Source organism: Cervus elaphus, chromosome 18, assembly GCF_910594005.1.
Source record: "Cervus elaphus chromosome 18, mCerEla1.1, whole genome shotgun sequence".
NCBI lineage: Eukaryota > Metazoa > Chordata > Mammalia > Artiodactyla > Cervidae > Cervus > Cervus elaphus.
Genome location: NC_057832.1, coordinates 113,313,830 through 113,339,024, shown reverse-complemented (window position 1 = coordinate 113,339,024; position 25,195 = coordinate 113,313,830). Strand labels below are relative to the sequence as shown.

The 25,195-nt window shown below is 39.9% G+C and overlaps 1 protein-coding gene across 4 annotated transcripts in view; it reads left to right on the top strand.

Moving 5' to 3' along the window:
• TPK1 (thiamin pyrophosphokinase 1) overlaps nt 1–25,195 on the top strand; it is a 358,776-nt gene that overhangs the window by 189,833 nt on the left and 143,748 nt on the right. For all 4 annotated transcript variants that reach the window (XM_043871993.1, XM_043871994.1, XM_043871991.1 and 1 more), the window contains exon 7: nt 17,132–17,278. In XM_043871993.1, coding sequence (XP_043727928.1) covers nt 17,132–17,278 — 147 coding nt within the window. The remainder of the gene's footprint in view (nt 1–17,131; nt 17,279–25,195) is intronic.

Sequence of the window (25,195 nt, the reverse complement as noted above, 5' to 3'; positions counted from 1 at the left end):
AGGTGCGTGGGCTCCTCATTGTGGTGGGTTCTCTCATTGCATAGCATAGGTTCTAGGTGCGTGGGCTCCTCATTGTGGTGGATTCTCTCATTGCAGAGCATAGGTTCTAGGTGCGTGGGCTCCTCATTGTGGTGGGTTCTCTCATTGCAGAGCATAGGTTCTAGGTGCGTGGGCTCCTCATTGTGGTGGATTCTCTCATTGCAGAGCATAGGTTCTAGGTGCGTGGGCTCCTCATTGTGGTGGATTCTCTTATTGCAGAGCATAGGTTCTAGGTGCATGGGCTTCGGTAGTTGCGGCTTCCAGCTTTGGAACACAGGCTCAGGTTATGGCAAACGGGTTTAGTTGCTCCGCAGCATGTGGGATCTTCCTAGACTGCAGATCGAGCCTGTGTCCTCTGCTTGGCAGGTGGACTCTCAATCACTGGACCACCAGGGAGGTCCCTTGGCTTCACCTTTAAATTTACATTTGGGAAAATGAAATAAGAATTTTTTTCTAATGAAATTGCACCTCAAACCAATGAAGCCTGGTATGACCACCCAATTTAAATATCCCCCCCCCCCACACACATCCCTCCTCTTCTTCCATCTCCAAGTTCAGCAGCCCTTTCCCCTTTCCTGCTGAATTTCTGCATTCCACTTGTCACCATCAGACATGTTTAGAATAGTTGTTTCTGTATTCACTGGCTGGAGTGTAAAGTTTGTGTGGGCAGGGAATTGTGCTTGTTTGTTCTCTGCTGTATTCCCAACATCTAAAGCAATTCCTGGCAGTCCATAAATATTCATCAAGTGAATATATACATATATGTAAGAACAGCCTTTATATCAAATGTTGGTAAACTTTATTTAGTAATCTGCTTTGACATAACAAAGTTTATTCTGCTGCCCTAGCTCTTGTTCCTTTGTAATCGAACATGCTTTTCTTTTGGCTAGTACATGGAGATATCCACTGTTACTTGGTGATACACACACGTCTGGCTTTTCTCTTCACTTTGTGGGGCAGGGAAAGGGGATGTATATTGTGTGTTTTTAAAAACAGTACACAGGGTATCTTCTTTTTGTTTCATTAATTGGTATTTTACTCCTGGGACCTGATTCTTTTTCTAAGCTTAAGTTTCATGAGAAAGTTGAGAGCTGACAAATGAGAATACGTAGAAATTGTCGCATAAGCCATGGCCATTGTGAACTTGACAAGGATAAATCTTGCCAAATTCCTTGAATTGATATTGAAAGCAATACCATACAATTTCAACATCAGTTCTGTAGCTGAGGCATTGTAAGACTCTCATAACACGTTTTTCTGCCTCCGTTCCTGTGCTTATCTACCCCAAAGGGATGTTGTAAGCTTAATTGGTAATTTTTGTGAAGTTCTAAAAAGCAACATGTCACACACACACACACACACACACACACACACATACATATAAATGCACATTCAACTATACATCAGTATGCCTACACAGACCCCCTTTTAATTTTTGCTGTATTACCAGAATTGCTATCTTTGTCAAGTGACAAACTACTTACATGTTCAGGATCTGGAACAAATGAGGTGCAAGCTAAGTATCAGGAGGAAGCAAGGAGAAGAAAAATTTCTGTGCATTGTGTGAACTAGCAGGCTGTTTTCCTAGATCATTTTGGAAAAGCCTTCAAAAGAGAAATTCACATCTCTGTTTTTTCCTTCTTCTTAGAGACCAGCAATCTTTTTTATAGGGCTGTGCAACAAGAGAAAATAGATATTCCCCGTGCTTTAGAGTGACTCAGGAGATGCTGCGATGGATATAAAAAGCTAACTGCCCTCCAGGCTGTGGCAGCCTAATCCATCCCTGCCAGAGGAAAGGCGTGCTTTTATGGGCCCCGGAACAAGGGTTAAGTTTATCTGTTTACCAGGACTCTCAGCTGGATGACTCACTTACCAGATAAAATTTCTTATTAATGCAGAGAATTGCAGATATGGTTGGTGTGGTGCTCCTTTGCAGGAGAACGCTGACTTAATGTGAAAAGGACTATTTTATTTAGAGTTACTGCATCATGGAGACACAGAAACTACAGATGGAGGAGGAAACTGTATCTTATGTTAATCTTCTGGAAGATTCATGCACTTATAATGGAACATCCTGAAATTGCTTAGTAGATTATAAAATTTCTTCTTTTTCTATGTACCTGTTTTCCAGATGTATCGTATATAGTAGTGCTTACCTCATAATTATGATTGTCCACAATGATAGTATCTACATTTTTTTAAGCAATAAATTCACCTATTTGAGGCTACAGACTAGACATATAGAGTTTGTCTTGGTTTAACAGCAAAAGATTATTTCAAATTTTAGTAAGCAAATTTTTATTTCTAACTTTATGCTAGGGCTAAAATGAAAAACGACAGCAGTGGGAGTGGAGAACAGGGTGTTGGGGAGATCATAGGAAATGATAGAGATGAAGCAGTAGGCAGTCCCCAAAAGCCTTAGTTTAGCCTTTCACCTAACCAACTGAAGATTGCCTCCCCAGCAGAAGAATAACTTGTTTCATGTTAGATTTTTTAAATATTAGGGTAAATATTTACAATAGGCTACTTAAAAACCCTGTAACATTCATGTTTAAGAAATGATGTCCTATAGTTTAAGTCATGGGTGAAGAACTGAAATGATGTTAACTGCATGTCACAGGGATCTGCACATCAGATTGATACATTTTTGGTGGTAGTTTAGCAAGTAATCAGGAGAAGAGATATATACATAGTAACACCTTCTTTGTGTAAGGTGATAAGCCTAGTTATCTGGGAAAGATACATTTAAATCAGAGAAGGTGGGATCCCATAGCATTCACTCTCTGTTAACCCTCTTTGCAGCTGGAAGTGGAAAATGTCTTTGTTTCCATGACTGTCTCTTTTCCTAGAAGTTCTGCTTAGCATTCTGTGGCCAGCATGCTGGTCCTTAACAGATAGATGGCATAGAAATAAGGTAATATCAGCATCTCTTCTGGGTCCACTAGGAGCCTTACCCTGTCAATATATATGTGATTGTGTGTACTTTGCACTATGACCAGCTGTGTCAAAATAGTTGAAGCACAGTAGAAATAAGACTTTCTGAATTCAGAGTTCACTGATTGCATTTTAATTCTATTTCTCCATCCATTTCTACTAGAGATTTTAGATGACTATAAAATTGACCCTACAGATTTTGATTTTTTTCAAAACATCCGTATAAATGAAGGAAATTATTTCAGAAAGAGGAAATTATCATTAAACAAATATTTTCTCCCAGATGGCATTAGGTTTACTATGATGCTTATAGAGATGGAATATAGTTAGCAAAATAGCAAATGACCTCACTTAAAACTAAAAGTAAACCTGGGGATGATGAGGTGATCAGCTATTTTGTATACGTGTATTAGCTGAAGGAAACTTACTACATTGCAAGAAATAAACTTTAAGTAATTAATGTCACTGCAGTAACAGTTTTAACATTTTCATTTGGCATTATAAAATGGTCCAGTGCATAATCTAGAAACCAGAGTGTTAATGACCAAGTGCAAAATTTGCAATCAAAATGTCTCTATTCTCCCAGAAGGTGGGAAGGGGATAATTAACATAAACTATTTATATTGCACCAGATTGCAAAATCTAAGGATTGCACTGCAGCAAGCCCGATAGCCACCTATTATTAACTGGTCAATAAAAAATGAAGAGAGTTTTATGCCACTAAACTTTGGGAAAATAATACACCCGAAGTGCTACGAATAGCCGAACCTAATCCATCCAGACATGGGAGCCACGAGTTTCATTTATCATTTTAGACAAGAATATGCAGCTAAGACTTGTTTTATGGCTGAAGCAAAAGAAAGAAATATTGTTTGTAGTATAGAAAGCAAATCATGATGATGCAAGATAGGATAATAGCTTTTAAAAATAATCACAAGTACAAAAATACTAATCTTCTGGGAACAGAGCAGAGGTTTTGAAAATTGTTTTCAGCTTGCTCAGTGGTGGGAATGGAAGCAGGTGAGAGAAAGAGGATGGAAGGGGATGAGAGAAAGAGGATGTGGGTTCCATGTTCTGGTGCCTCATAACCCACATTCCAACAAGTGGGAAGAATTTTATTTTATTTAGAGTTGCTTGTTGCTCTCTCGATGCTCAGCTTCAGTAGGGCATCATGTATGTTATAGAGTTTTTGGCCAGGGTGAAAATATCTGGTGCTTTTTCAGTAGGATAGTCAGGAAAGCGATGTGAATCTTTTCATTCATCTACCAAGCAGTCAGTTAACTTCAATGGACAACATTTACCCAAACTGTAATATACTTTCAAACTCTACTTCCAAATAGCTAGTGGTTCCTGAATATGATACAAATCATACTTCGAGTTTTCATTTTGCACTAAATACCAACTATGTTGAAGATGCCATGCTAGGTATTTTGGGTTTTCTAAACCACAAATGATACATCTTTCCAGTTCTCAAGACCTCAGAAGACATGAGAGGTTTGGAGACAATAAAGACCTCTAGTAGACTTATAATATCCATGTTATTTATACAGACCATGATTTATGTAATTTTACTTATAAATATGTTCCTGACTCTTCAAAGAATTTAATATTCAGCAGAGGTAGTAGAATAAAATTATGTTAAAAAAAACAAAACAAAACACAAGTATGTGTTTTATTTTTTCTATTCAGCTCTCGTTGGCATTCACTTTCTGATATAGAGAAATGTAAATACATGCAAATCTGATCTTGCCATCCCTGTGTATTTACATAGAAGAAAAAGTAACACATTTCCACATTTAACTATTGTGCTTTTTGTTTATATGGAAAAAATATTCTTTCCCCAGGGGTCTCTCATTGACATGGTTTGAGAACCTACAGGCCAGGTAATCAAGGAAATATTAGTACTCATGATAGATCTGTAATGAAAGATAACACTTACTACAACCAGGCTTGAAATGTTTAAAAAATTCAAAGCCCAAGGTAAATCAAAAAAGCATTTCATTATTCTGGGCATGAACTCAGTCATTGTCCTGTTCTCTGTCATGACCAGGGCAGCTGAAATTAAGTGTTATCAAGGATTTCAAATAGCAGCCTGAGGGAAAGCAAGGAAAACTCCTGGTATGCAGCAAGAGTTCTAAGAAGTGAGCATCAGTGCTAAAAAGACTGTTTGCGGTCCCAAAGGAAGGATCTTTAATCCCTAGATAAAAAATTTGAATTTTGATCTATAGGTAATGTTAACCTGTTAGAAAATTTTGAATGAGACACCGTAATACAATTTAGAAAGTTAGTGTCATGGCTGTGTGCAAGCTGAACTGAAGGATGGAAAATTTCATGATAGTAATAAAAGAACCAGTTACAGGATTCTTGGAAGGATAACTCTTCAGTCATCTTTTCCATCAAGAACCTGAGAAAGAAATAGGGACCTTGGAAAATAGACTTCAAATGTGTGCTTAGTGATGCTTGGTCTTATTCACCAGAGGTAAAGCATGGAAACTGTAACCGTTCGGCTAACAGATGTCTGTAACATGTTTACCAGTCCGTCTAAGTACTGTAGGTTGTAGGGTGCAGCCTGAATGAGACAGTTTCTGACGCTAAGACCTTGCAGTCTGTGAAGTGGATGCCCTTGTAAGCGGGATAGGACAGGTGGGAAGCCCCTTGGAGGTGGACCTTCTCCAGCGTGGACTCTCCTTATGCAGGTGGTAGCTCAGCTGGATCTGGAAGATGAACTAGGAACTAACCAGAATCAAGAGAGTGTTTTGTTCTGAGTGTTTAAGACCAAAGGTGAAACTCTTAGGTTTGGGATGTCAAAGGATAGGTAATACTGAAAGTCCTGATCACACACGCACACTTGGATCATTGACGTGTCTCTTATAGAGACATTCTCTAGGCTAATAATGCACTACTGGGGAGAGGACCTGGCATTTGGGGCAGGCCCGTCTCTGCTGGCCTCCTCTGCTGCTGGCTTGCAGCCTGTATGTCGAGAGCCTCTGGCAAAAGGAATTTCTTCCCGTCTGGGCATGCTGACCTCTCCAGTGAGGGTATGGACTGCCTGGACTTTTATTGCTGCAACTTTTACTGGGGGATTATATTTTAAAACAGTTGGGAGTCTTAGTGTAGACCCTTTTCATTGCCTCCATAACTTTCTGTCAAATACAAACAAGCTTGTGTACATTGCTCACTTTTCAGGTATCAATATGTCCCTTCCTCCTCTTCTTTTTTAATTTTTTTAAACTTTTCATTCAAAGAATATGTTCAAAAGCAAGCTTTGTGTAAATATGTTTATGACATCTCTTAATAACATACTTGCAGTTTGACATAATGAGATGAAAATGCTCTGTTCAAACAAGTTTTCTTTTCTTTTTATTTTTTAAGGAGGTAGAGGTAGGCATCTTTGGAAATACTTTACAAGGGAGAGTGAGGGGAGGGGATAGTTCCAGCGCTGAAGTTTGCAATCTTGTGATGTGTTCTGAGAACCAAAGTGCTTCTAGAATATAAAGGGGGTGGGAGTTGTGGATGCAACTTACAAGTGAGTATTAGAGGAGACAGGACTTTAGTTTGTAGATTCTGGAGAGCTAATACTTCAAGAGAACATTGGCATGATCAGATTTGAGATGTAGAAAGTTTTCTCCCATAATCAGATAGGAAACTACTTGGTTACAGAAAGCCAGGCAGGAGGCCAGTGGGGTCACCCCAATGAGGAAAGTGATAACTGAATTAAGGCTGTGGCAAGGAGGATGGAGAGCAAATTATTTGAGGAAAAATAGGGAGCCTTATTATCTTGCCACTGCAAGAGGCATGATTTCTTTCTCACCCAAACAGGCTGCCATTAAACTGTGACTCATTGGGCCTTGTTGAAATTTAAATAGGGTCCCTGTAGTATTGTTTTTCACAGGCTGCCAAGATCCAGCCAGGCATAGTCTTTGTTTGTCAATACAGTATATTCTGATACCGTAAAACCTCAGGTCTTTAATTTCTCTGGTGTCTCATTGTACTTCACATCAATCACTTGCATTATTTTAGCGGTTCATTGAAACATACTTTGATGTTGCTGGGCTGTTGTCAGGTTATCGTTTCTGTTCTCTCCTGATCCAGTGATTTTCTTCATAGCCTGCATTGGGTCTTGTGTCTTTAAATTAGAGCATCCGACATTAAATTAGAGAATCCGACAATTGGACCAGAGAATTTCATCTTCTGTTCAAGCCTAGTTCTCATATAGTATGGATCTCTGAAGGTTAAGGGAAGCTTAAGGATAATGTCTAAATTTTTTGAGACCCTTGTGTTTAATTTTGTTCAGTTGGCTACATACTTGGAATTCTTGAACAGCAGGATAAACATGTGTCTTGGTTTACATGGAATAATCCTGTTTTGTGCCTATATCCTTGGTGTAATTATTTATAATGCTCCTTTTTACTTTCAAGGGTGTCTCAGCTTGTGCATTAAATTGTATGGTCACCCTGTCTATCAGGGATAGCCACGAAGAAATTGTCCATTTATGCACCTCCAAAATTCAATTTATGAAGAGTCAATGCAATTAAAATATGCTGACAGCCACTGTCCCTGCTGTAGACTTCATGCATGCTGTATCTAAGTCTTTTTGAGAACAAATGGAGAAAAACATGTCATTTGTTTACCAAAAGGCTTTCATTGCTATAATAGAAAAATGAAATTGCTTCTCCTTTTGGTGTTATATATCCTTCAGCCAGTCTTGTCATGATTCTATTAAGACAGATAATGCAAAGCCAAGTTTTTCATTTGTTCTCTAAACAAAATAGACACAATTATTATTTAACCTATTAGAGTGGAAACCAGAGAATCTCATGTGGACTGTTAGAAGTGAAAGAGATCTTAAAAAACAGGTTAGGAATTCAGTCTGTCCCTTGCCTTTAGCGATGACTCACCTGTGTCACAAGGGTGTCATGTGACTTGTATATGGTTCTGTGGTTATTAAGGGAGTATACTATGTTATAGTCGGGCCTTCCTGGTGCCCAGTGGTAAAGAATCCACCTGCCAATGCAGGAGACACAGGTTAGATCCCTGGGTCCGGAAAAGCCCTGAAGAAAGAACTGGCAACCTACGCCAGTATTCTTGCCTGGGAAATCCCATGGATGGAGCAGCCCGGTGGGCTACAGTCCATGGCGTTGCAGAGAGTCAGACAGGACTGAGCGACGGAACAGCAACAACGCTATACCGTAGTCGGGTCCCCAGTGCATTCACCCAGGGTTTCAGGGTCCTTTGTGCTACACACGATTGCAGATGAAGAGCCAAAAGCAGTTTCTATTCCACTACTTCCCTTTGCTGACAAAAACAGGTCCGTGTCAAATACCGTGACTTGAATGTAGGACATGTATAGAAATCATTTAGAAATTGATTTTTAACATTTTATATATTATAGAATATGGCATGATAGATACACACTTGTGTTATGTGTGCACAGATTTGTTATTTAAAATACTTTCTCTATAGATCTAATAGGATTGTAGCAACATTTTTAAAGTTATAAACACTGAATCTTTGATGGATCACAGCCAATAGAAAATGTGTTAGTCTCTGAGAGTAGCTTTCACTCTTTAGAGAATAGTAGATGTGTTCTAAAATAAAGAAACTTGCCCCCGGAGATACACAGTCTCCCTCTCATTGCCCTCTGAAACTCATGGTCCATCCTCGTTAAAAATCCCCTATATTTATCATGTCTGCACATGTAACACCAGCAGAAAGTGGCTTTTTTCTAAGGACAGTGGTTCTCTGCAGCCATAGTAGTGCTATTGAATGTTTTGTCTTTTCTCCTACTGCTTTTTCTAGAAGGGGCCCCAGAAGTAGGAGTGGATGACTTCACTGTTCTTTGCTGTTTCTAGACCTGTGTGATCCACTGGCCACCTGAGCACTTGACATGTAGCTAGCCTAACTTAAGGTGTGCCATCACTGTGAAATACATTGAGGATTTTGAAGACCAAGCAGGAAAAAAAAAGAATGTAAAGTATCTCCATTTTTCCAGCTTTATTGAGATACTTGATATATAACACTGTGTACATTTAAGGTATATAACATGATTTAATACACATACATATTGCAAAATGAGTACCCTAGTAGAGTTAGTTAGCAAGTCCATCACCTCACATGATTGCTTTTGTTTGTTGTTGTGACAGAACATTTATGGTCTACTTTTAGTAACTTCCAAGTATGTAGTTCAGTATTGTTAGCTATAGTCACCCTGCTGTCCATTAGATATTTAGAACTTATCATTTACCTGGAAGTCTGTACTTTTTGACCAATGTCTCTCTACTTCCCTATCCCCCAACTGACATTCTTCTCTCTCTCTTTTTTTTGAGTTTAGAATTATTTTATGTGTTTATTTTTAAACTTTTATTTTGTAACGGGGTATAGCCAGTTAACAAGATTGTGGTAGTTTCAGATGAACAGCAGAGGGACTCAGCCATGTATATTCATGTATCCATTCTCCCTAAACTCCCGTCCCATCCAGGCTGCCATGTAACATTGAGCAGAGTTCCATGTACCATATGGTAAATCTTGTTGGTTATCCATTTTAAATATAGCAGTATGTACATGACATTCCACTCTTCTTTGAGTTTAGTTTTTTAAAATTTTACTTATGAGGTCATACAGTGTTTGTCTTTCTTTATCTGATTCATCTCACTTAGCATCTCAAGCTTCCAGGTTCATCCATGTTGTCCCAAATGGTAGAATTTCCTTCTTTCTTGTGTCTGAATTTTGTTCCATTGTGTGTATGTTTGTGTGTATTATATATATAATATGCAGATACATAAACATGTATCTCACATATTTTCTAATCTTTTTTATGCATTCATCTGTTGACAGACACTTTGACTGTTTCCATGTCTTGACTATTGTGAATAATGCTGCAGTGAACATCGGAGTGTGGTTCTCTCTGAGATCATGACTTCCTTTGTATATTACCCAGAAGGAGCAGAAGAAAGATGACTGGATCATATAGAAGTTCTGTGTTTAATTTTTTGAAAGTGAAGTGAAAGTGAAAGTTGCTCAGTCGTGTCCACCTCTTTGTGACTCCATGGGCTATACAGTCCATGGAATTCTCCAGGCCAGAATACTAGAGTGGGTAGCCTTTCCCTTCTCCAAGGGATCTTCCCAACCCAGGGATCGAACCCAGGTCTCCCACATGGTAGGCAGATTCTTTACCAGCTGAGCCATAAGGGAAGCCTTAATTTTTTGAGGGCCTTCCATACTGTTTTCCACAGTGGCCACACCGATTTCATTCCCATCAACAGTGCATAAGAGTTCCCTTTGCTTCACATCCTTACTAACGCTTACTAATCTCTCATCCTTTTGATAACAGCCATTCTGACTGGTGTGAGGTAGTGTCTCATTGTGGTTTTGATTTGCATTTCTCTGATGCTTAGTGATGTTGAACTTCTTTTCACATGCCTGTTGGCCCATCTACATGTCCTCTTTGGAAAAATGTTTATTTGGTTTTTCTGCCCATTTTTTAACTGCTTGGTTTGCTTCTTTGTTTTTGATGTTGACTTGCATGAGTCTTTCATGTTTGAGATATTAACCCCTTATCAGTCATATCATTTGCAAATACTTTCTCCTATTCAGTAGGTTGTATTTTCATTTTGTCAGTGGTTTCCTTTGCTGCACAAAATCTCTTTAAGTCTCTTTAGGTCTCGTTTGTTTAGTTTTGCTTTTACTTCCTTTGCTTTAATAGATAGATCCAAAAAGAAAACCACTGGAGGATTTTGGGCAGAAAGGTGCAAAATTTGATTTACATTTTGACAGGGTCATTTATGATACTGTATGAAGAATAAATTGTGGAGAAAAAAGGACAAAAGCAGAACTCTGTCGGAGGCCACTGCAGTCGTTCCCATGAGCTATAATGGTGGCTCATATTCTCTGACAGATTTTGGTGGCCGTGGTTGTGATGAGGTTGTAGGTAGTGAGGAGGGGAGAAATTTTGGATATATACTGAACTGAGACTTCTCTGATCGCTTAGATGGTAAAATATAGATGCCTGCAACGCCGGAGACCTGGGTTTGATCCCTGGGTCAGAAAGACCCCCTGGAGGAGGGAATGGCAACCCACTCCAGTACTCTGGCCTAGAGAATTCCAAGCTCGGAGGAGCTTGGTTGACTACAGTCCATGGGGTCGCAAAGAGTCGAGACACAACTGAGTGACTTTCACTGAACTTAGGACCAATAGAATTTTCTGAGGGGTATAAGAGAGAGGAGTTAAGAATGACCCCGGGAGTATGGGGTAGAATAGCTTTTGTGGGGAAAACAGTGGGAGATCATGATTCAGGGAAAGGTCAGGTTAACGTGGAGATCTCTATTGGATTCCAAATGCAGATGCCAAGTAAACATTGAATATGGGAGCCTGGAGTTGTGGAGAGAGGGTCTGGACTGATGATAGATTGTTAGAAAGTATTGACATTGTTGGTATTTAAAGCGGCAAGGCTGCCAGAGAGCACCAAGGCAGAGGATGTAATGACAGAAGAAAATTAAGGACCTTACTCTGGGCTATTCCAAAGTTGTTATGTTGGTCCCTGAGAAGAAGCAATCAATGAGATCAAAGAAATATGGTTTTGCTGGAAGCCCATATTTGTGTAAGAGAGTATATGTGGGAGGAGGTAAAAATAACCTTGTCAGATGTTGCTGATGGATCAAGTAATATCAGAACTGATAACTGCTCAGAATGGCTTTCCATGTAATGCTAATAAAAGTCAGGACTTTACAGTGGCTTACTAAGGCTCTTTTCAGCTCTAGCATTTAGATTTTACTCTGATTCCTCCTAATTTTGCATTCAGTTCTCATGACTACCCTCCTGACACTCTTTGAACAGAGAAATGGATGAAGAAGATGTGGAACATGAACATATATGCCATGGAATATTACTCAGCCATTCAGTGGAGCAAAATTGGGTCATTTGTGGAGGTGTGGATGGACACAGAGTCTATCACACAGAGTGAAGTCAGAAAGTGAAAGTGAAAGTTGCTCTGTTGTGTCCAACTCTTTGCAATCCCGTGGTCTATACAGTCCATGGAATTCTCCAGACCAGAACACTGGAGTGGGTAGCCTTTCCCTTCTCCAGGGGACCTTCCCAACCCAGGGATTGAACCTAGGTCTCCCGCATTGCAGGCGGTTTCTTTACCAGCTGAGTCACAAGGGAAGCCCAAGGGTACTGGACCAGGTAGCCTATCCCTTCTCCTGCAGATCTTCCCAACTCAGGAATCAAACCGGGGTCTCCTGCATTGCAGGCGGGTTCTTTACCAACTGAGCTATCAAGGAAGCCCAGAAAGAGACAGACAAATATCGTGTATTAATGCATATATGTGGAATCTAGAAAAATGGTACAGATGAACCTATTTGTAGGGCAGGAATACATATGCAGACCTAAAGAACAGACGTGTGGACACAGGGGCGGTGGTGGTTTGTCTTGTTTACTGATCTATCCTAGGTGTTTAGTACCTAATAGACAGTAAATGATCAGCAAATATTTACCGCCCGGGGTAACACATGTGAAATAAGTTACTGTTTTCAAAAGCTGCTAACTATGGGAATCCTTGCCAAGTTTGGAAGTACTATTTTGTACATTTTAGATGACGTTAACTCAGCCTAATAATCAACTTCTTGCCTCTCTGGTTATTTATTCAATTTTCCCTGATTTTGTGTGCATTGATGAAGCTCAGAAATGCTCACTGTCTGCTGTGTCGCACACGCTGCGGCTGGTGTCTGTGTTTCTTAGGTCTCCTCTAGAAGGAGAGAGAGATACCCAGGTGTATCGGCAGTCATAACAAAGTCTGACTGTGTGCTGTAGGGGATAATCTGAAAGTTTTGAAGATCAGTCTGGTGCAGACACACGCAGACTCAGAGTTAGCGCCAAGGAGAGGCGTTTGAAATTAAGTGGCTGTTTGGCTCACAGGTCCTAAAGGGGAAAGGCATGCAGGGGGCAATGCGGGGGACTTACAGGCGGAGGGCACAGGGTCTGAGCTTAACCAAGCAGTTGGGGAGCCGGCAGACAGCGAGGCCCCGTGAGCAGGTGCCTTTGGGGGCTTTAGAGTGGGGACACAGCAGGAGTGTGAGCGGCTGCGACTCGGTGTGTTTGAGTGTCCCTAGGTCAGTCAGAGGAGGGCAGGGAGGGGAACTTGTGATAGAGACCAGTCTTATCACCCTGGTGTACCTGTTCCTCGGAGTCAGGGGCTTCCAGTCTGTGGAAATGCTGAGGCATCCAGAAAATGCTGTTTTAAAAATTTATGTTACACTGGGTGATGTTAGAAGTAATAATGCACCAGGCTTTGGATCCACATAGAAAAGGTGTCCTGGCCGTCTGTAAACAGCCTGCTTTAGCCTGAAAAGTCCTTCCCAGTGGCATTGTTGTCCTAAAGGCAGGCATCTAGGCTTGTAAAGTAAAGTGAAAGTATTAGTCACTCAGGCATGTCAGACTCTTTGGGACCCTGTGGACTGTAGCCTGCCAGGCTCCTCTGTCCATGGAATTCTCCAGGCAAGATACTGGAGCGGATTGCCATTCCCATCTCCAGGGGATCTTCCTGACCCAGCGATCAAACCTGGGTCTCCTGCATTGCACACAGATTCTTTACTGTCTGAGCCACCAGGGAAGCCCTGTGTAAATATGAAGGGTTGGTGTCTATCTTCTTTCTTCTGTCTCTTTGAATGTCCTATTTCCAGCCAGAGCTAGACAACTACAGAAATAGCTCCTGGCTGGCTCCTCCCGCCCCCTGCAGCTTACGTTGATCCTCTAATGTTTTTATAATCAGTCTTGCTAAATACTTCCTGTAGAGAAAATGAGTAGTGATGAGAAGTAATCTTGCTGCTTCTTTATTCTGAAAAATTCAATGACTGACTTAGAGATACTGCTTATCCATCATGATATCCCAGTGTGGAAGATGGGGATTAAATTTCAGCCTCAAAGGTTATGGGATCCCTCAAGGCTTGGAGTATAGTAATGAAAAATTGAGAACCTAAAATAAGGGATTTCAGAATCTGCATAGTGAATAAACTGTTTTATCATCAGGTATTTGTTCTGCTGTGAATTTAGGATTATGTAGATAGGACCGTGCCATGTGCTTTTTCTAGAGCCTTAGAACTTTCTTTACTGTATCTTCCATTGCTGTTCAGTTGCTCAGTCGTGTCTGACTTTTTGCAAACCCATGGACTATAGCACTCCAGGCTTCCCTGTCCTCGGCTATCTCCTGGAGTTTGCTCAAACTTATATCCATTGAGTTGATGATGCCATCCAATCATCTCATCCACTGTCGCCCCCTTCTTCTCCTGCCCTCAATCTTTCTCAGCATCAATTTTGTTTTTCTTTTTCCAATGAATTGGCTCATTGTATCAGGTGGCCAAAGTATTGGAGCTTCAGCATTGGTCCTTCTAGTGAATATTCAGGGTGATTTCCTTTAGGGTGGACTGGTTTCTTTCTTATATTGTCTTTCTCTTCAGTTTAAGGCAAATTTTCTTTGATTCTTCTGAGTTCCTATATAATTTCTGAGCCGTTCCCCTCTGGTCTGGAGTGTTACTAATAAGATTTTCTAAGCACTGCTAAAAGCCATTACCTGACTTGACACCCCAAAGACTTATAGGTCACCCCTTCTGAAGACTAAAGTCTTAATCTTTACCTGTATATTAGGAGTAATACATGCTTCCTAGGGTGCATGGTCTTCTTCTGCCTCAAATCTAATTCTCAGAGTTCCAGAAAGAACTCCAAAAAAAATTAGATCTTCTAGATGTATGGTATACTTGTCTTAAAATACCATAGTTTTGACACAAAGTATCATATTCAAAATCAAAATTCATATTCTCCCTGTACTCTGAAAAGGTCAAAAATAGGAAACTCATTCCCAATCTTGTGATTCTTCTGTGTAGTTTACTTTTTGTGTTGTTGTGAGTCCCCCTTCTGATGTATATATCCTCATTTTATGGTAGTTAATCTAGTTTTTCCTTTGGCTGACTGGCCCTTTCTTGTGGTGTCTTCACTTATTCGTTCATCACACATTTGAGTGTCTTGCATGTGTTGGGCACTATGAGGAAGACCAGGGTCACAGCCTGTGAGCTGCACAGCCTTTGGCTTTATGGCAACTTAGGTCACTTACTATTCCTCCAGAAACTGAACAGGTTGTACCGGTGAGGGGTGTCATGTTATTCTCCTAAAATCATGATTTCTTCAAGGTACGTGTTATTTGAGCTTTTAAAATGTACTGTTTAAAAGCTAATAGCCAAATAGTTCCTATCTTTAAATAAGTTCTACTTTACTTCAGGTAGAGTGAGTAGTGTAACTGCCAGTTCTTATTACATGTAAAGTTTTCTTATATCGACCTAAAAAATAGTCACAACCTTTAAGTTGAGAGTTATGTTTTATCTGGTGGGAATTTTTAGGACTTCAAGCCCAGGAAACAGCATCTCAAGTGGCCCTGAGAGAACTGCTGTCAGGAGGGGAGGAGGAGCCAGGTTATATAGAAGTTTTTCAGCAAAGGGCAGGTAGTCTGAACATCAAAAGGTTAATTAAAGAAAATTTAATTAAATTTAAGAAGTTAAAAAACTAATTAAAGAAAACCAAGTGGCTCAGACAGTAGAGAACCTGCCTGCAATGTGGGCAATCTGGGCTCAGTCCCTGCGTCAGGAAGATTCCCCTGGAGAAGGAAATGGCAACCCACTCCAGTATTCTTGTCTGGAAAATCCCATGGATGTAGGACTCTGGCAGGCTATAGTCCATGGGTCGCAAAGAGTCAGACAAAACTGAGTGACTGACAACAACAGATAGCCTAAGTTAAGGGATTAGGCACGTTTCTGTGCATGGGAAGATGCAAGAGTCTGGGCTCACTGAAATCATTCCTCCCACATGCCTCTCAGCTCTCTGAGGCCAGTATCCTGTGTTGGTCATTGATCACATCCTGAGCTCCTCTGTGCTCACCATAGGGAGTGGCTGTACCCTGAAGCCTGCCAGATTGAGCAGGCACTGTTCTCCTTCCTGAGTACCCCTAGGACTCAGGGGTTCATATTTGGAGGGCAGGAATCACTGTTGACTGTGACATACTTGTTTGCTGATATGGCAGGAAATACTCTATTTCTTACTTAGAATATTTTGATTAAGCTCTCCAGCTTTTCCGTTTTCATGATCAGTATAGCAGCTTTGACTCTGCTGATACATGAGAAGATCAGGCTGACTAGCCAAATCAAAGAGACCAGGCAACACCTCTCTTTCCTTCTCCTTAAGACCTTCGGCCAGAGGAGACTGTGGCCCTGCACCCTTCCACTGCTCTGTGGCCATTCTTCAACCATTGTTTTTATAAGTTAGGAAAGCATCACAGTAATTTTATGTATAAATATTATGGAAATGTGCTACCCACAATAGGGAAACATTTAAATAAACTACACAGTAATGATAGGAGATGCTTTCTGTAAAGTGTCAAGTGAAGAAAATAACATACCAAATGACATGTAACAATAATACACATAGTAATAGTAATATAAATGTAATAACACCAAAAATAATACAGTGGGAGAGCGGCTGACACGTTTTAAACAACCACTGTGTTGTGAACATGTTTTAAGTCTTTGCACTTATTAACCTATTTAGTGTCCTCATTTAATCCCCAGAACAACCCTATCAATTGGCCATTGTTAGCCAGTTTTTCCATGCGAACAGAAAAATGTGGTACAGAGAATTTAGGCAACTTGCTATGTTCAGTGAAGACAGTTCAGGTCTTTAACATACTTGGATTGTGGTGGGGGCAATGACAGACCTCAGACCTATACAACAGGCTCACTCACTGTTGGGTGCTGTGTATCATCAATGTGGCCACAGGGATGCTATGTGGGTAGATGGGATCAGCATCAGCTGTGGATTAGGAAGACTTCCATGTGGAAGAAACATGGAGCAGAGTTTTAAAGGAAGAGTTGGCTAGTTTTCCATCTGCATAGGCAAATGGGAAAAACTTACGATTTGTACCAAAAACGTTGCTCTCAGAAGCTGACTGCTACTTATCATTGGACTTAATTCCTTCATTCGAACAACACAGTCAATGTCTGCTGTTTCTTCATGGCTTATCTAATAAGAGAGAGTATTGAAAGCTCTATGGAAGTATTCAATGCTATTTAATCACTTTAAATTCCTTAAATATATGACTGCCGATTTTCCTGTGGTTTCTTAGGTAGAGATGATTGTGACGTTGGGAGGACTTGCTGGACGTTTTGACCAGATCATGGCGTCCGTGAGCACTTTGTTCCAAGCGCCTCAAATAACTTCTTTGCCAATTATAGTAATCCAAGAGGAATCTCTCATCTACCTGCTCCAACCGGTAAGTGAGCATTAAATACAGTGTCTGCACTTTGCTTCTACAAAACCTGTAAGATTTTTTAGATAAGCTGAAAATCCGCCCAGTTCATGTGTTTCAACTGAGTAAAGTTGACAAGTTTGACTGCCTCCGGTCACTTAAGGGGAAATAAGTGGAAGAGAAGCTGCAAAAGTTTCATTTTGTTGTACTTAGAAAAACAAAACCAAAGAAAGAAAATAAGGTTTTTAATTAAAGTGATTAACAATTAAATGTAGCATTTTAGCATTTTGAGCAGCTAAATATGAGTGCCACTTGAGAAAAATCTCAGCAGAGGAAGCACAAAGCTTGGCAAGTATTTCAAACGGAATTCTCGAATACTTTCAGTGCTGTCGTAATTGGAAACTGTATTTGATTTTGTGAGGTACTTAAAGTCTTTAGCTTTTACTGTTCATAAGTTGCTTGATTGTTAATTTCACTTTCATGATGATGTCATTCATTTCCCATGATAAACAGCAAGGGAATTTTCTATCATTGTAGTGCTTAGAACAGAAATCTTATTATATAAACATGTTTTATGAGGTTGATGGGTGTATTTCAGTTTGAAAAATAATAACTTGGTAATATTTTTTAAAAACAGTGGACAGTTGTTGTTGTTGTTGTTTTTTCTTTTTTGCCTCTCATTGTAATGTGCTACATATAGCTTTGCTTCCACTCCATCTGCTGTTCACCATCTGTAGCTTGTCATTACCTAAAAATTGTTGTGTGGTTAATATGGCAAGTTATAATGCATGCTCACCATTGTTGAGCCACTGGTGCGTTGTTGTCCCCCCCCCCCTTTTTTTTGTTTTTGCACTGCCTGGCTTTGTTGCTTTCTGGAACACTTTCTGTGAGATGTGAAAAGGAAGTTGAAGAATTCAGTCTTCAAACTTCATGCTGTCCATTTATTTGGTCAGCAAATAGTTCCGGAGCGCCTGCTGCCTACCTGTTACACTGCTGGGTAATTGAAGATTAAACAGAAATAGTAACATAGGTTCTTCAGAACTATAGTTCTAAAGATCTGTAGTACATGTCCAGTGAAGGAGACATTTATTAAACACAAACATAAAGCAGGACTGAAAGTTTAGGACATAAAGATGATGAAAGATTGTATAATCTGGTCATGGGTGTGGTAAGGAAATACTTACAGAGGCATTTACATTTTATTCAATCAATTAACTCAACAAATATTTACTGAGTACCTGCTATGTGTCAGGTACTTTTCCGAGGATACAGCAGCCAGCAAGAGCAAAACCCTTGCTTTCATGGAACATGCATTTTGTTGAGCTTACGTTTCAACAGACCCTTGAAGGATGAGTAGATCTCTGTTATGGGAAATGATGGGAAAGGCATTCCAGTTAGAAGGAGCCACTAAAGAAAGGCAGAGCTGCAGGGCATGTTGTGGGATCTACGGGTAATACTGAGCAGCCATATGGAAAATACCGAAATATCAGACTCAGAAGGCTCTGAGGTCCAGAAGACTCGTTTAGATCCTGACTGTGAAAAGCCTTGAATGATATATACTAGAGTGTGAAGTTTTTTGCCATAAGATATGGCAAAGTCATTAACATAGTTCAGTTAGCAGTCTGACCTGTACAGATTTGCTTCTTAGATTTCTAATTAGGTCTTTGTTAAATACTTATAATTTCCCAACACTTTCTGAAGTGTGAAACTCTTTACAGTTGTGAAGCTTTGAGCTTTATTGTTTTATTATGATTTTATTTATATGATTCTATGAACACTGAAATAGTCAATTGTAACTTGTCTCTGTAAACTTGTCTCTGTAAATACTCTGGCTAAGAAATAACTAGATATCATAGGATAATTTTTGAAAAGTAATGTTGGAACATCAACTGATAGTAAAAGCCATGTCTAAAAATGACTTCTGCTCTTAAGATCTTTTCGTTGTCAGTGGTGTTCTGTACCTTCATTGTATAAATACGGACTTCCTAAAATGTATTCAGCTTGAGATTTCTTAGAATTAATTCTCCATCTATAGATTGCTGTCTGTCCTCAGTTTGGAAAACTCACAGCCATTATGGTTTCAAATATTGTCCCATCACATTCTCTTTCTTTCTTCTTCTGCAACTCCAATTGAGTGTGTATCTGCAACTCCAATTGAGTGTGTATATATGTGTGTGTGTATATATATTTATATATATATGTTCCTCTAATTGCATCACATATATCTCAAAACTTCTGCTTCATATTTTCTTAGTTTCTCTGGGCCGCATTCTGAAGTTCCTCTTCACCTATGCAAACCACTTCACACTTCTGCTTTAGCGCTTCTATTTTGCTACTGAACTTATCCTTTTTGTACCAAAGGCTTTTAAATTCCTGTCATGATTCATCTCTCTTATATACTTTCCTCTTACTCACATTTTAAAAACTCTTAAAATGTAATTGTTGTACTTTCTTTATAGTCCAGAATAATTCTGCTATCTGCAGTCTTTATAAGTTAGCTGTCTTTTCTGTTCTTTTTTCCTTTTATATTTTGTAACCTTGATTTCATTCTGTATTTTGTGATTTTTCTCTGTGACCTCGTATTTCTGGGAACTTTACCTGTGGGAATTACTTGAAATAGGAGTTAAGAGTGAGTTCAAGGAGACTCTGGAGTGGACTTCTAGCCCAGTTATTTATAGACACTAAAAGCTTAAGACCTTTTGTTTGAGATTTTTTGGGGACCATCTAGGTGGTATATATTTTGAAGCTAATTCTGCTGGGAGTTTGACTTCTGATTACAGATGCCCCAGGGAGACTTGTTCCTCTTCTCATCCAGAATTTGGTCAGCAGTTTTCCTAGCATTCCCGTGGGAGTGTTCTTTCTATTCATCTTTGTTGTCTCTACTTAAGCCGTGCAGTCTCCTTTTACACTCCTACCTTGCTCAAGCTCACTCTCTTGATGACCTTCCACACTTGGAGGCTGGAGAAATTGAAGTGCAAGTTCATGATTTGGTAAAAAAAAAATCAAATGCAAGTAAGATAAAAGTTAGATTTGGTGTTCCTTTTCAATCAAAATCTAGTTTTGGGGTTTTGAGTATTCTTTGGTGGGGGGAGATGTTTGATGCATTTTGAAAGATCCCCCCCCCCTTTTTTTTTAGCTTTTTGTTGTTGTCAATTGGCCAGGGTACTAATCTACCTTGGGTATGTTGCAGTGATAATTAATCCCCAAATCTCAGAGGCTTAACTGAGATTAAGCTTAATTTTTTTTTCTCATTCATGGAGAATGTGCTGTGGTTTGGAGGGTATGGTCCACTTCATATCTGAGCCAACTGGGACACATTGAGGCAGCAGGGATAAAAAGATAAGTATAAGGAGTGGCACTGCATGTTTTCTTCTTTAAAATTTTTATAAATGTGTTTATTTTTTGGCTGTGTGGCATGTGTAATCTTACTTCCCCAACCAGGGATTGAACCCACGCCCCTTGCTTTGGAAGTGCAAAGTCTCAACTCCGGGACCACCAGATACCACATGTTTTTAAAAGCTAGGCCTGGCAGTGGCTGTGTCGCCTTTGGTGGGAGCGCAGTTACTCTTCCCCAGCGCAGTGTGAGGTCGTCTAAGAGAGGAAGGCCGTGGGCTGGAAAGAGGGCTGAGCATAGGACGTTGTCTCTGTCAGAGGACCAGAAGCCGATGTTGGGAGAGAAAGTCTGGGATCGTGACCCTACACAAAATGTATAGTATTGTAATCATCTTTTCTTTTCATTGGTAATATGTGTCAAAGTTTAATCATTAAAGAGGAGACTCCACAGTTCCCCAAACATAGTGATCATGATGAGTGTGCCTAACATACCATGAGTGTGTTAGTCGCTCAGTCTTTGTGAGTCTGTGGGCTGTAGCCCTCCAGGCTCCTCTGTCCATGGAGTTTTCCAGGCAAGGTTACTGGAGTGGGTTATCATTCCTTTCTCCAGGGGATCTTTCCCGTCCAGGGACTGAACCTGGGTCTCCTGCACTGAAGGCAGATGCTTTACTGTCTAAGCCACCAGGCCCTCTAGGATCTCTTTCTGGTCTGTTTGTTTTTGTCTTATTGAAACAGCTGGATAATTATCTTATCCTAAGTGAGTAATGATTGCGTAGTGTGAAGCAGAAAGCTCATGTAAGATCACACCCTCCATCACATGGAGCGGTGAGAATGTTGAGCCCAGACTTTGGTCTGGTGGCTTAGCAGGTGCCTCTAAGCAGGCACACATGCTGGGTGCCTGCTTCTCAGTCGCTTGTTCTTTGTTCTGGAGCACAGTTGCTTCCCAGTGTTGTGTTACTTCCTACTGTGCAGCCATGCGTATACACACATCCCCCCGTTTGTGGGTCCCCTCCCATTTAGTCACCACAGAGCACTGAGTGAGGAGGGCCTGGCACCCACTGCAGCACTGTTGCCTGGAGAATCCCATGGACAGAGGAGCCTGCCGGCTGCAGCCCCTGGGGACGCGGTGTAGCCGCAGCAGAGCGCTGAGCAGAGTTCCCTGTGCGTGCGGTAGGTTCTCATCAGTTACCTATTATATACACAGTGTCAATAATGTACATATGTCAGTCCCAGTCCCTAATTCATCCCACCCCTCCCCATCATCCCTCCTTGGTAGCCATACTTTTTTTCCCTCTACGTCTGTGTCTCTGTTGCTGTTTTGTAGTTAATATAATCTGTACCACTTTTTCAGATTCCACCCATATGCGTTAATACACCTCATATGTTTTTCTGACTTACTTTACTCTGTATGACAGAGTAGTCAGCTTCCAGGACAACTGCAAAACCCAAAATGAGTGTGTTTGAGGGCTTAAGATACCAATCAGTCTTATATACTCTACCATATTTTTAAGCAGTTTTAATGGTATACTTATGAAATGTGATTAACACCAAAAATCTGTTAAAAGCTATATTAAAATTATTGCAGAGATTCAGCCTACATCCTAGAAATGAGATATGTACCATGGGAGATAAAATGACTGTGTCATATGTGTTTTCACATATCTCCATGTTATATGTTGCACATGTAATAAAGCACACATCTGTATTCGGTAGTGTGCATGTTGAGGATGGATGTCTGTGGGATGCTGTTACTGGTTAATAGGGCTTATTGTAGTCATAGTCAGGATGGGCACACCATAAACAAATTGAAACCATTTGCAAGTGTTTCGAAACTTAAAACTAGACTGAAGAAATCAATCTGGTATGCTTCAGTGACAAACAAAAGTTTCAAAGTCTTTTAAATGTACTTTTTAGTTGAAAGTCATCAGACAACTGGTCTCAGGAAAGGAGATAATTTGGGGACTTTTATAAGAAGCCTCTATTTGAGCTTCATAACAATCCTGGGAGGAGGAAAGCAGGACAGGTCATATGGTCACACAGCAGTGTTTTGACTCAACAGTTGTTCCATTCCACTACATTTCCTCCTTCATGGGATTATTGGACTAAGATGGAAATGACACTCGTTAAACAAGTCACAGTCCACAGACTGGGCATTATCTATTGTATATGTGTGTGTGTGTATGTTCTCTACAACATTCTTTTCAGATAAGAGTAATCTTGGTTGCACTTTAAGGGTATATCCCACCTTGTTGCTACAACCTGAAATTAAACAAAAATAATACCACGTGTTTTCCTCAATTATAACAAAATCTACCTACAAAAAAATCTTTGTCCATTTAAGCAGATTAAATGAGGTTATTATCAAACCACTAAAATACATACAAAGTGCTAAAATTCAATATAAATGTTAATTATCATTTGAGTATTGTTTTTGAAATTAAAAGACAAGCTTACTCCTTGGAAGGAAAGTTATGACCAACCTAGACAGCATTTTAAAATGCAGAGACATTACTTTGCCAACAGAGGTCCGTCTAGTCAAGGCTATGGTTTTTTCAGTAGTCATGTATGGATGTGAGATTTGGACTATAAAGAAAGCTGAGCTCCAAAGAATCAATATTTTTGAACTGTGGTGCTGGAGAAGACTCTTGAGAGTCCCTTGGCCTGCATGGAGATCCAACCAGTCTATCCTAAAGGAAATCAGTCCTGAATATTCTTTGGAAGGACTAATGCTGAAGCTGACACTCTAATACTTTGGTCACCTTAATATGAAGAGCTGACTCATTTGAGAAGACCCTGATGCTGGGAAAGATCGAAGGGGACAACAGAAGATGAGATGTTTGGATGGCATCACCGATGCTGTGATGTTCGTAGGCTCTGTGAGTTGGTGATGGACAGGGAGGACTGGCATGCTGCAGTCCATGGGGTCACAAAGAGTTGGACACAACTGAGCGACTGAACTGAACTAAAAATTCAATATAAATGTTAATTATCATTTGAGTATTGTTTTTGAGGCCAGCGTCTTCTAGAATTGGCTCTATGATTCTAGGTTGTCTGAAATTTAAGATTATAGCAGGAGGAGTGAGACATGGTCTTCGGCTGATAAAAATGTTTTAGTGCTGTATCTGCTCTGTGATGAGTACCTGGGATACCCCTGGGCCATGAAACTAAAATGTACTTCTGATTTTTCGGAAAAAGCCTCCCTACCCTCAAGTCATCTTAGTGTTTCTGTAGTGTTCTGCGTTTCTTTTGGAGAGTCTACATGCAGGACTCTGGTGAGACTGCCATATAAATAAACCATCATCCTTCATTCATTAAAGGTATATTAGTCATTTGTCACCAGCCTGTATGTCTTGAGTGCATTTGCTTGAAGTTGTATGGATTGTTGCAGCCTAAAATCTTTCATCTAATTCTCTTTTCAGCCCCCTTCCTATGATTTGTTTTTTGTTCATTATAAATTGGATTTTAAAACAAGGAGACAATAGTGTAGTTCCAGGTCTATATAAATTTGGAAGACTGGAAGTTTTTAGCAGGTTGACTTTTAGTAGATAATGTCTATTTGATTGTATTTTGGCATATTTCACTTGCTGTGGGGTCAGATGTCATTATAAATGAAAACCGCAGTAGGTAGGGCTTGCTTGAAGAGATGTTCAAACTGCCATTTTAAAGTAGCAAATTAAAAATAGAATGCCTAACAGCTCCTCCCTGAAGAGCAAACATCCCTCTTTTACTTCTAAAAAAAAGGTGTTGTTAACAAGACATCATGCCCTTTGAGCAGATTTTATGAAATTGGTGAGAGACATTTTAGCCATGAAACCCCACTGATGTCAGTGACGGGTTAGGCTGTGTTCCTCGTGAAGACAGCCAGGTGCTGAGAGTGTGTTTGTCACACTCACCATGCAGTGTGAATGGCTGCTGATCTCACGCACATACTTGCTCATTTTCTGGTCCTGTGCTTCCCAGAATTCCAGAAACATTAGCTTCTGTACACTGAGCATAAATTATCTTTTATCTCCAAGTTTTATGGCAGTTGGTAATACAAGTTAATAGGATTTATGACCAAGAAATGAGATGTCCGAGAGTTAATAAGGTGTGCCTTTTGCATCATCCTAAACCTCATTTGGTGATTCCTGTTTACGATTCCAGTATCTGATGTACAAGAGAATGGTTACAGAACGGATGCTGTCGGTTTTTAACTCAGTTGAACAAACCTCTAAATATGTTATAAATATTAATTCCTTCTGATCATAGTCATGTTTCTTACTGCTTGTTTTTTTTTTTCATCTCACTAGATCTGTTATTTACTGTATAAAGTCCTGACGCTGTCTCCATTATACCTTTGTAATATTGGTAATGAATATGATAGAAAGATGTTAATAGTCTGATAGAGAAAAACTGAATATTCATGATGTAAATTTGGTATGCATGATGGTTTCTGCAGAGAACCGAGGGTTTGAGTCTTGTCTGTCCACACATCCAGCCCCCTCTCATCAGTGATAGCTCAGAGAAGTGATTCTCAGAATGATTAGACCCTATAGACAGCACTGATAATCTTCTCATTATTTATTATCCACTTATAATTCCTTTCTTTAAAATTATTATTTCATTCTC